General features: G+C 39.3%; 1 protein-coding gene across 1 annotated transcript in view; it reads left to right on the top strand.

Moving 5' to 3' along the window:
* The window catches only part of LOC145986879 (uncharacterized), a 106,505-nt gene that overhangs the window by 55,589 nt on the left and 38,176 nt on the right, over positions 1-12,740 (top strand). The window contains exons 5-6 of the mRNA XM_083121348.1: positions 2,731-2,814; positions 3,225-3,358. Coding sequence (XP_082977474.1) covers positions 2,731-2,814; positions 3,225-3,358 — 218 coding nt within the window. The remainder of the gene's footprint in view (positions 1-2,730; positions 2,815-3,224; positions 3,359-12,740) is intronic.

Here is a 12,740-nt window from a genome sequence, read left to right on the forward strand (position 1 = left end):
TATAGCCCTGACAGTATAGTAGGTCATGCTAGTTGAAATGTCAGCTTAAATTCAAATACTCGCCGATAGTGTGGTAGTGTTGCCATCTGCACTTTCGGAAGCAAAAACTCCTTACTCTTACTTAGTACGTACCACCACAAATAGGAACATGATTGATAGCGTCGCCGCCTTGTAATCAAGGGGCATCGGGTTCGATACCCGGTGGAGGCACATAGTGGTTCGGATCCCACTATAAACTGTAGGTCCAGTCCCGATTAGCCTTACTGTGTACAAACTGGACTTAAAATACCAAATCAAATCAAATGAAGGAACATGATTGATTTTACTTGGCTTCTCTGCCACTTTTAGCTAACAACGAAGATGGGGGTGCGGTGATATGGTGAAATTGTTGAAGGGACACTCACAAAGAACACCCTCTGGATGCGCTGACGAATAGGATGAGAAATCACTAAAAAGTTGCAAATTGCTTTAGCAATGCTGTAGGTGACTCGCTATCATCAGGAAGAGATCCATCCCGGAACACGCGACAGAGGAGTGGTGGATGTTTTCGGGGATGCAGTCAACTTCCTCTGATGAACCTTTTGAATATTAGTGAGGGAGGGAGCAACAGATAAACAAAGAGACAAGAAAAGGTATGAAAAAAAGAAACAAACAAGGAAAGAAAGCCACTTGTGCGACCCAAGAGAAAAATGATTACGTAATAGAAACTACGTCATTATCTCGTAGGTAGAACATGAGAGTAGGAAAGGTGTCAGTATGACAAGTATCATGTACAGTAGGGTATCGTTCTATAAACACAGAAGATATTTCTTTTTCGTGTGACTTCAACATGCTGATTACTATTGCGTAGGTTGCCTATACTATACGCCTGTCACCACCTCTTTCCATGGGACAATCCTTTACATCGAGTACCTGAATTCCCATGATGATCCGAAATCTACCATTCTGAACCCTTTCTCTTTTCATCGCCCTGACTTATACCGGTATGTTCCAGAGTCGACCGGCCAGATACTAGGTAGCCCACTTGACGACCTTGACTTGTAAGTAGTCGAAGTACAAAATTGTTTCAAAAGTTTGTCTTTCAAAATAAACATTAATTTGTAGCTTAAGTTTAAAATGTCACCTTTGTTTGAGTTTTTGTCTTAAGTTCGCTAATCGGGACCAGACCTACAATTTAAAGTGGAATCTGAACAACTATGTTCTTCCACTTGGAATCAAACCCGGAACCCCTTGATGATTAAAAGGCAACGACGTTACTACTGCGCCATCAGGGAGATCCAGTTGTTTCAAACATTTACGAAAAAATTAATACATAGACCGCTAGCACCGGTGGCTGAAACCAGCGATTTGGTTGGCAGAATGACAGCGTTTGAAGCAGTGCTGTGTGGGTTTCATGCAACAAGAACCACAGCACGGTGATGTCTTGTTCTCGTCCTGTGCTCGCACGCAACTCCTGCGATTTGAACTTAGCACTGCGACGAGAAGGAGACGTCTTATTTCCAGGTTAAGGTCTCACATTACCGCTGAGCAACTGGGACGTAAGCATGTGGCTACCTCAGGACAGACAAAAGGGGAAGGGGAGATGCAACGGAAATCTGATTTTCCGCATAACTTGCCTACCCGCTTATACTTTTAGGATTGATTTCAATCTAAGAGGCACATTTTACACAGCAAAACCTCGTAAGCTCTAATTTTATAAACTTTCTGAAGTTTTAATCTATTTGGATAATTTTGTACTTCTCCCCAACACCTGATTTCATTATGGAGATCGAATTAGACACAGCCATCCCACACATCATTTGCTGCAAGGGCTAAACCCTCCGCTGTTCGTGTCTGTAATGTCCTTCCAAAAGTTCAGCACATCCTTCTCGAATGTACCTATTATTATAATTCCCTCAGACGGGGTTTTAACCTTCCCAGCTGTTATCATTCACGTTGGGAGATGCTTTAACAAATGTTTCTACAGAGCATTCCCTGACATTCGCTACGAGACTCGGCGGCAAGCTGCCCGGCATCAGCGCTTGTCTTTCCCGGTGAACGGGTCAGCGACAGTCGGTAGAGTCTAGAGTCTGCTATGAAAATTACAGTTTTCATATTGTGTACTAACCTTAACTACAGAAGGTGTTGAAAATGATGTCCCTCTGCTGCAACGCATTCCTGGCATCTCCGAAGGAAATTGGCATTTACATGTTCAAGTTCGTCTACTGTAATTCTCCCGATTTTTCGTACAATACTCTCTTTTAACTCACGGATGGTGAGTTAATTAATTCATTCATTCAATTTTTCTGTGTATTATGTGGAAACAATTCTCACCCCATGAAAATACATAATTCGACTTGAAACCTCAAATTGCCAAAAGGCTTGTTTTGTTTGATTCTTCAGTTTGCCAACGACTATTTATTTGTGGTTCGGGCATGGTGTTCTTTGTGAGTATCCCTTCATCCTCCTCATAGTCGCGATTAGCCAAAAGTGGCATAAAAGAGTCGCTAAATAACAAAAATCCAATCAAACTTTTGGAAGTTAAAGAAGCGATAAAAGTAAGGAAAGAGTGATGCTGACTACATAACCTTCAGCCAAGATCCCAAATGTTAAACTTGTTTCTCCATGTCACGGCGTTTATCATATGAGCCAACTGCGCCCTTAATCTTATATTGGTTGGGTATCTAAGTTGTAAATAATTTATGATGTAATGCTAACAAATAATAATAATATATTTTTCTTTCTTTCCAGATATTGAAGCTGAGTGCCAAGAGGATTATATGAAAATAAGGATAAGCTTTAACGGGTCGTTTACAGGATTGGTATACTCGTCAGGTATGTAATCTTAATAATATATTTCATCGGACTGCATCCAAAACTATACAACTTGCGATTAACTATAAATAAGAAAAGTACGAACAAATTAATTTCGACACAATTCTGTAAAGTCTTATACAATAATATGCAGACACGTTTCGTAAAATTAGAGAATTTTACGACACATAAAAACTCATTTCACTGCTAAATTTATCATTGTCATTTCCAAGATCAACTCGATTAGTTTCTATCCTGAGTATCAAAGTACATTCTTTTACAAACTGATTAATCATTTTTTCTTTAACCGATAATTATACTCTATGTTCTAATATTAACATGAAATTATAAGGTCTGATATACCAGTGCAATACTTAATTTTGAATATGGGTTATCTTAAATTGAGACACCTGTTCGTTCTTTTCTTTAAGGTTATTCCTATGATACTGACTGCGTGTACATTAACGGCACTGGAAGGGACTATTATGAGTTCTACATTCAGCTGAACCGATGTGGTACCCTTGGTAAAAACACGCACCATCAGGATAGCAGAAAGAGCCCGACGGTAAGTTACACTTTCTGTTAAATGTTGCATTTGTACAGTTTGACTAAATTTGAGTTTAGCAAAATTAGTTTTAAGACCACTTTATGCACATGTACTCCAAAAGTCGCCACATACAATACGTAGAGGCACATATTTTTGGTAAATACAAAAGCAACATTTCGGTACAAAAACTGTCAATTTCGGGTTCAAAAGCGGCAAAAAAAAATCGCTGTTATAGCGGTGAAAAAGCAGTATATGAAATTACATTTTGGTTTTAAAAATGTGAATATAATCCCAAATTTGATTTAGAAACTGCACTTACTACACAAAACAAACATATCCCTTCTAATAGCACATTTATGTCATTACCAGAATATTAAAATTATTCCTGTATAATTTTTGCCTCTCAAATATTTACAGCAGAATTAACAATTTTTCCGTGAATTGCATAACTCTCAGAATAATTCTGACTTCAGAAAGTGTCGCGTCGGTAAATAAACTCTAAATTTCGTGTTTAAGAGTCTATTCCGCATTTTGCAGCTGATTTCGCATCATTTCGTGACACAACAGGGTGGGAAAATGCACCTCATACCTTTCAGAAACATGAAAAATTAACATTACAATGTGTTATTTCACATTTCGTGTTTTCGTCAAAAACGAAATATGCATGCCTCTAACAATAAGACATTAAACTCTTATACGAAAATAAGGATAAGGTTTCTTGAAGTGGCATTAAACAATAATTACTAAAAATAATGTCACCTCTTTATCTAATACAATACCTTTCAATAGTCTACAGGATAGAGGATAATGAGTGACGATTTGACAATACTAATTCTTGACGGTGGAAATGTTATTTACTCTTTATAACTGATGTTCTAAGTAATTGTATTTACATTATCTTTTATTGAAGAAATCCCTTCAAAATGTCCCGAAAGCAAGTAAAAGGAACATGTTTCTAACTGTCCGCCATCTAGTGCTGGTCTACGTAATGAAAGAACTCCGTTAGCTATCTCACATTTTCGTTTTTGCGGTCGAGCCGCAATGCACTTTTCGTCACGTAATAACGACCAATGGCGCGTGACCCCACATCGGGAGCGGAGGAATTCGGACGTCTCGGCAGCGCAAACAAAAACGAATCGAACGCGTCGTGTGAAATTGAGTAATTTTCTGGGAAAGAAGTGACCTTCACAAGTTTGCAACTTTTCTTGTTGCAAGGAAAGTACGTGGAAATCTTCGGTAAGTGTGGATAATACGGAGATTAAGAAGCTCTGAGCCCTTCAACCCGAATTCGATCTCGTTGCACTTTCATTACAAGGAGTGCCACGTACAGAGACGAGAAGAGTTTTTGGCGTATGCTCTGCCTGGAACGATGAAAAACTGCTTCGTTCTCGGTCTCGTATCCAGTTGCAGATGCATGTCTCGTCTCGATATCTGCATTCCAGTCCAACTAGAAGGGAAAAGCCATCTGGTTTCGATCACGGTTTGTCTCGAGTTTTGAAATAATAGCAAAAATGACGCGTAATCTGTTTATAAATAAACAAAGCATCGTTCCACTTGGTATGACAATAAATCGCATTGTAAATCAAAGTTGATTTGGAGGAATAAAGTGTCTAACGAGACGAGACTGTGTGTAAGTGTCCGTCTCTTCTCCATTTTTCGTTCTCGCCTCCAATTTTATACTGTATAATCTCACCTCAGTGCCAGACCCGGATTTACATATATGGATGGATTTTCGGCTAAATTAGTAAATCTTTTATATTTTTACATTTCAAATATCTCTTTTCCCCTCACAGTAGGAACCTGCATTGCCATGAACAAATACATTTGAAAATACAGTACCTTTCAATTTGAGATACAAGGAGTGCTCAAAGTGAAAATTGATAGCTGGGGGTGTTTGCTTGAGTTGGGGTTTTGGGGCTTAGCTGGGAAGATGTTCCTATGTTTTAACATGGGGACAAAGGGATAGCTGGGGGAAGGTTTGCGTAAATTTTCGTAGCTGGGGTGGGACACCATTCCCCCCCCCCTCTACTACTTGCACCGGACACAAGTTTCATGCCTTTTCTGTGTACACGAATGTACTTTTCCGATGGCACCCAAATATCAAGCTCCCAATCAATCAGTGAACATTCGCTATTAAAGTTTCTTGTATGTGAGCAAATAGTTTTAGAATGCCGGTGCTATTTTTACTGAAATATTTATTCTGGAATTTAATAACCAGTACTTAAACATGTCTACCCATCCACCTTATTGTAAAAGATCAACAGTCTCTCAATCTTCCTTGTATTACCCCGGGACCGCTTGCACCAAGGAGGGGTGCTCTTTAATATTAGTGCAAAAGACAATTTTACTTTTACACGTAAGTACAATATCTAACTCTGTAAGAAGCAAAAACACTTAATATTGTTACGACCATCAAGAATTGAGTAGCATTAAGTTAATATTTTTGCATGTAATGTATGTATTATGTAAGGTAAAGGTCAAGTTCCCCGTGCCTATTGCCGTGCCAAAGGAATTGCCAGCATGATCCAATCAAAGTAGTTGGTTCGGTTATGGATCTGCCTGGATGTATGAGTAAGATCTCAAGACAACACGTTGACTTCCGGGTTGTGGAAGATTCCTGAATTATTTGTGGTTCCAAGTTTATAATTTCATTGATCGAATAGTTTGAAGCTTATTATACTTTTTTCTTCTATCTTACGGTCATTACAAGCAAGTAATTTAGACATTTATTATCAATTTTTTAAATGTCACGGATGTAAGAGTAAGATTATATTTTGTTGTAATTTGATCAATATTACAGTTTTAACAGTAACATTAATTGTGTTACAACTGTAACATTGATGAAATTGCATATGCATGTGTGATGAAAGAACGTGTTTATCCTTCTTTCGCCTGTACAGTCACTGAGACTACTCGGTTGTTGTAAACATATTGAAATCCATGGGAAAATAGCTGCAACCTAGAATTCTCCGCGACTGTACTGAATTTATATAGAAAAAGCTGTACATTTTGGTGACAATGGTGTTATATTGTCATGCATTGGCGGCGATTAGGACGATTGGTGGGTAGCTACCGCACACTTCTTGCCATTTTTTCTTCCCGGACTATGGCCTCTTAATGCTAAGCCCTGTCTACCAAGAAACGTAAACTGTCCTTGCCTCCAGTTATCCAATCACCGCTAGTGTTAGAAGTATTCTGCCCTAAGTCATCTGATCCTCTGGGCCTCTAAGATGATGTAGTGGCAACGCTCCCACCTTACAATCAAAGGATTGCGCCCTCCCACCCATATAATCTCAATATCACCACCGAAGGTTCGGTCTCCTCGTCTTGTAATCAAAAGGCTACAAACCCGATATCCTCTGAAGTCACGTTGCACAGTGGATCAGATCCCACTTTAAACTGTAGGTCCTGTCCCGATTACCCTGTGATCAAAAATTCTCCCCGTTGCCCTTTTGTTGTCCTTGAGGTCCAATGAACGGAAACTTCTTAACGAACCAAAATTAGCCTTGGTTGTTTCCTTTTTCTATTCGTTTACTGTCGCATACTAGCATACTACTCTACTACTGGCATAACCATAGAAATGAGATCATTTCTTAATTACTATGCACTTGTGAACATGTATAAAGCTCTGTGCCTACTCTCATGCACACCAACGGTCCATTAGTTTTTCTGGGTCTGCTGTGCTATTAGGAAACATGTGCGTTACGGGATATGAAGTTTGTTTTTGATCACTTTGCTGTGCAATTTTAAGACTTCTTTTTTCAGTCATTTTCTAATAAATTAAGAAGTTGAACCTCACAACTTCTGAATACGTTCTTGGAGCTTCCGGGACAGTTATGCACGCGACAATTTAATAATAATTACACGTTCAAACCAAAGTCCCATATATCCTCCACTTTTCAGGACAAAGGGTGGTTCTCACTCGCAGGAAGTAAAGTAAATTCAAGGCGACATCCTCTTTGTGCTCCGACCACTTTTCCACCACCCGCGGGAGAAAAACTGCAATTATTTCACAACCATGGAAATCCTTTTACCTTCACAAGGCCACCATTAACGCTCCACCCGCGTTGTTTGTATTCAACAGCAAAATTACTTCCCTTGAATCAGCGTCAACATAAAAGAATGATTCTAGATTGAAGATTATTCTGGTAATGACTCAAGTTAGAAGGCCTTGTAGGATATTTGGCCTCCAATGTCACATCTAAAGTCGGGTGTCGTGACGTTACTTTTTTATTTCACCTGGTCACAATTATCGACCAATAGAACTTTCGTTAGAACAGTAAGTTTCCAGGGAGACTAGGATTATACCTCTATAGGTGGACTTACAAAGAAACAAATTAATGACATTCAATTTTCTGTTTACTGTAGATGTATCTATTATACACTGTATCTTGAAAAATAATTTATTGAACTAACATCGAAATAATCAAAGGGATATGCTGTTCCTTTTAATAATAACAATGATTTTCATTTAGCGAGTGTTTACATATATGCGACAAAATATAGTTATCAAATTTAAGAAATCTATTTTGCGAACTAACATTTCTACTTCTACTTCTACTCTACAGATTGTAGAGAAAAGGTAATTGTTATCTAAGGCGACGTACTGTAAAGAATCCTCATTCAATTGCCGTTAATCTCAAGTTTACGTGGCACAATAATAATCTTATTACAATATATAAAACGGCAGCTGTAATTTGCTTACAGCGTTACATGAATCCAATATGGCGGCCGACACGGTGTCATGAAAATTGAGGTCCGTTGTTTTGAGTACTACTAGACATATAGTACTAACCGGTGACAAATGAGAATGTTGGATGTCAAAGTGAAATATTCTTCAACTCGCCTGTCCCACAATTAGTCCTTATCAGTCTGTGAAGATGACTTTAAACTATATTAAGCCTTTGTTATATCTCGGTGATTGTCCTGGCACCTTGTAATCGATGGATACCAGGTTTCATTCCTGGACAAGTCTCGACAAGTGCGTCTTTAGTTGTGCTTAAATTTTCACTTAGCCTCGAAATTGACATATCGAGCATCGAAACTATGGTAAGACAAATATATTTATATATTTGCCAATGACTCTCACCCACTTCATGATTGTCGTCATCATCGTCATGGATTGCGAAATCATGACGAAAAAAGGACACTCAAACCAAACAATCCTCTTCTCTACAACAGACAAAAGACAAAAAGAAAAACCACTCGTTCCGCCTGAGCGGTTTGCAGCCAGTTCGTCACTAGAAGAGAAAGTGTTGCAGATATTCCAGGGTGAACATGTGTGCAGCACGTATTCAATTAACACCCGCCATTACCCTCTTATGAAAAGCATGTTAGCCGAGCATTGAACCTGTCTTAGAATCGAACAATTCGAGCTGACCTCCGTGTCGTAATGGTTATCGGAGAGTGCTATGACGCTAGGAGTCCAGTGTTCGAATCCCAGCCTGGACATGGGTCTTCTTTTTGAGTGTCCCTTCATCAATTTCATCGTATCATCAAACATCGTCATCTTCGCAATTAGCCAAACGTGGCTAAAAGTGAAGTAAAATAACCAAGTCAAAATTCTTCAACAATTTCTCTCGTTTAGATATTCTGAATTCTCACAATTTTTATCTCTTAGAAATAACTATATTTTCAGAAGCAAGGGATCTCTGCAATTTTATAAATTTTCGCATACTTTAAACTATAGTCATAAAGTCTGTCAATGTGCCTCATATTTTTTTTTATATTGACATTATATGCAAAAACGTAATGAAAGAATCCTTAAACACTTCTATATGGGTGCTCAAAACTTTTACAATGAGAATGGCGGACATTTTTAAATATGAGTGTTCTCAATTCTCTTCTTAGATCAACCCAAGTTAAATTGTCAACGAGTGGGAGATAGGCGACGTGATTAGCTCTTTCAGGGATATTTTCTCGTATACGTCACAACAGGTGGACGGGACAACGAGTCAGACGAGGATCTCCCGCGGATTTGCCACCGCTCTAATGCTATTGGAAGGTGGAAGTCACGCCGGCCCTGCTATAGCATTATCGCTTCTCCTTTAATGTCTGCTTTCAGTGAGTGGCGTGACTAGGAACGTCTGGTGGGTCTTATGCCCATCTTTTGACGGACTTTATTTTTAAAATAGGTTGTTATATGTGCGAAAATTGTCTTAAGATATGACTAAGGATGACTACAAAATTTTAAATATCCATAACGTCCCCTTGACTGGGACACCTTACCATTACGAAATCCGGGATACGCCACTATCCTTTCCTCTCTTGTTCCCTCGCAAGGAAATTGTGCAAGATTCCCCTCGATGCCGCTGCCTGAATGAGCAATGATTTACGGGTGTTTTTTAAATCTCTAATCAGGATCCCTGGGTGCCCATCTCCGAGGACCGAGAGCTTATCAGACGCCCATCTTGTTTCCGTGCGGCTACATCTGCAACGGCGCCTCCCTCCGCCCCCTGACCCCCCGCAGGAAGCGCGGTTTCCGTTAGGCCTTGGTTCCAGCAACGGAGCCGTGTCTCCGCCAATAAGGAAACAATGACGCAGACCTTCTGCCCAAATTCACGTGTCTCGGGGAGACTCTTTTATTTATTTTTCACTCGGTGCTCCACGGCTATATAAAGTAGAAGAAAGATGTTGCGTTCAGAGTTTCGATTCTATTATGCCTCGGTTATTTTCCAAAGGGAACAAAAATAACGATATCAGTAACGAACTACTAGCCATCCCTTGCCCTTATTTTGCCTTATTTCCATTTCTTTCAGACTACCCCACTAATTTATCAAGTTAAGGACAGTAACGAGAAGAGACTTCACACAGACTCGTATCGTGTAGTGAGTGAGGAAGTCTTGTTTCGTTCTAGGTCCCGTATTGGGTTACAGACGCCATCTTGATTTTTGTCTCGGCGCGCTACAACGCCAGGAGTCTCGGGTTCGAATCCCGGCCCAGTCATGGGTGTTCTCAGGAGCGGCTGAAAATAAAATTAGGTTGTGTCCTAATTGCGAACAGTCCTAATTGCGAACAATACATAAATCGTCCTAATTGCGAACACATAAAAGTGAGAAATAATTTCATGTCCTAATTGCGAACACATGAAACTGAAAAACCTGTTTTCGAAAACAGACAGCTGATTTGGCTAACAACAATAGCCAATCTGATTGACTTATCATGGTATTCTACTTTGTAAATCCCTCCAAGGTCATTTCACCCTTTCAGTCTGTCGACTAATCTGACTTTCATTCGTGTGTTCATGACTCAAAAACCCCTTGATGTCTTAAGTGATGTGAAACTGCTTCAACAAATAATGTAGTGGAGGGATGGAACAGAAAAATCAACAGAGAGTTAGGTAGTCCACATCACAATTTGAATTTGAAATTTAGGTAAAGAATAATTGTATCATAAATTGACGAAGCTATTTTCAATTAAGTGAGTAGTACGTATTCCCATAAAAAATTAGGCCACACTTTTATTATTAAATTATATATACTTTGGCGACTACTTTAATTATGTCAAATTTTCTATGATCCAACAAAACACTGACCAGTCTCAAATCTAAAACTGAGTCCCCTTTTTAAAAAAAATGTTAAATAGACGGGTGCAGTCCATTAGCGCACAAAAATATGAAAGGTGGCACGAGCGCACAACATCCAATGCTGCGTTGTCACATCTATGATTGTGTAGTGGCTGGCTTTCCTTCGGAGATCATCGTTCCTTCCCTCATTGAAATGACCTCTTTGGATAGAAGTTATTTTGTTAGGTTAGGTTAGAAAGAAATATTTTAAGAGTAATTATAAAATTAGCATATAGAAATAAGATTATTACGCAAATATGCATTCATATTGAAAAGGAAACACTTGACACAACATGACAACATCGCCACGGACTTTGTGCGCTCGTGGTATACAGTTTTAACCACAAGCGCACGCAGGTCCCAAGCTAGAAAATGTGTTTGCGTTTAGGACATAGTCCGAGTTTATTCCTGTTCAGGCAGCAAGTGTTCGCAATTAGGACGACACCTAAAATTCACGCCGGAGAAGTGGAATTTTGTCGCCCCTTTACTTGACACCCTACCCCCCTTCAATCTATCTACCTTTCTTCCTTTACACCTTCCTCTAATAAAAACATGACCACGTTATATTTATAGTTTTAACAACGCCGTCGCCCGGCCCTTAAGCCGTCCCTAGCTGTTCTGTTTTGTTTGATTCATTGATTTGGTTACTTCACTTTTCTGCCACTCATAAAGAACACTAATACCCAAGTATGTAAATAGAATAGATACAAATTTGATTTTGAATTTTTGTTTGGAGTCTACTTTATGCACAGATAGGCCAATCGGGACCGAGCCTACAATTTAAAATGACATCCGAACCACTATATGCCTCCTCCGGATATACAAGGCGACGACGTTACCTCTACGCCATCGGGGAGACAAAAAAAATACAAATACAAAAGGTCATCTTCATAGTGGACCTACCATATGTTGCTTGTTTATTTTTAACCGATGTAAAAATATGTGGCATACTTTAGTAAAATGAATTATACGATTATGACGGATGTGACTGCTACTTGAGTGTTGTTTCCGCTTGGGATGACAGCCGTGAGAAGAGAAGAGAAGCGTCATTGGTGAAGCAAATGCTCCGTGTCCTTTGTTGCTGATGGAGCTATCAACCTCTTGCTTCAGCTGACCACTGTCACGGCTTCTCGCCTGTGGACAAAGGAATTGCTGATATCAGGACGATTGGGTTTGGTGTTGGGAGTTTTCCCCCATTGCCCACGTCAGTGTCACTTTTCGCTACAGGGTGGTTACGGAACAAGTGTTGCAGGATTTGAAACTCTTACTTTTAAAAATCATATACCAATCCGAGCGCTGGATTGCTGGTCGCGTAGATTCTGTGCAGTTATATTCGAGATAAATTTACCCCGTTTGCTCTGACATTAGGTACATTTTTCTTTCATATTTAAATATTGGAAGATATTTTACAATATACGTGTTAAGACAGGACAAATAGATTACAGTAAAATTACTAACGGTAAAATGGTATTTGATTTTTTCTACTCTATACAAACATTTACCAATTTTCTGTGGGCCTCCCAGCAGGCTTGTAGCCAGAAATTTATTTCGGGGATAGTGGCTCATCCCTTATGAGCAGTCACCATCCAAAGGCGAAAAAGTTGGGGTAGAAGCCAATAAAATGTATTTTTTTCAGTATATTACAATTATTATAAAAGATGTTTATCTGTGCTAAGGAAGTAAAATTAATTACCACTATACAATCACCATATACTATTGAAATTAGATATTTGTAGTATTTCTAGAAATCAGCCACCTTAGCCGTTTCGTCTGGCTACGTGCCACCAGCCTCCCAGGTGGCGTGATAATAACTAACTCCGCCACCTTGTAATCAAA

The sequence above is a fragment of the Lepisma saccharinum genome, chromosome 1 (genome assembly GCF_977018435.1).
Source record: "Lepisma saccharinum chromosome 1, izLepSacc3.1, whole genome shotgun sequence".
Taxonomy (NCBI): Eukaryota; Metazoa; Arthropoda; class Insecta; order Zygentoma; family Lepismatidae; genus Lepisma; species Lepisma saccharinum.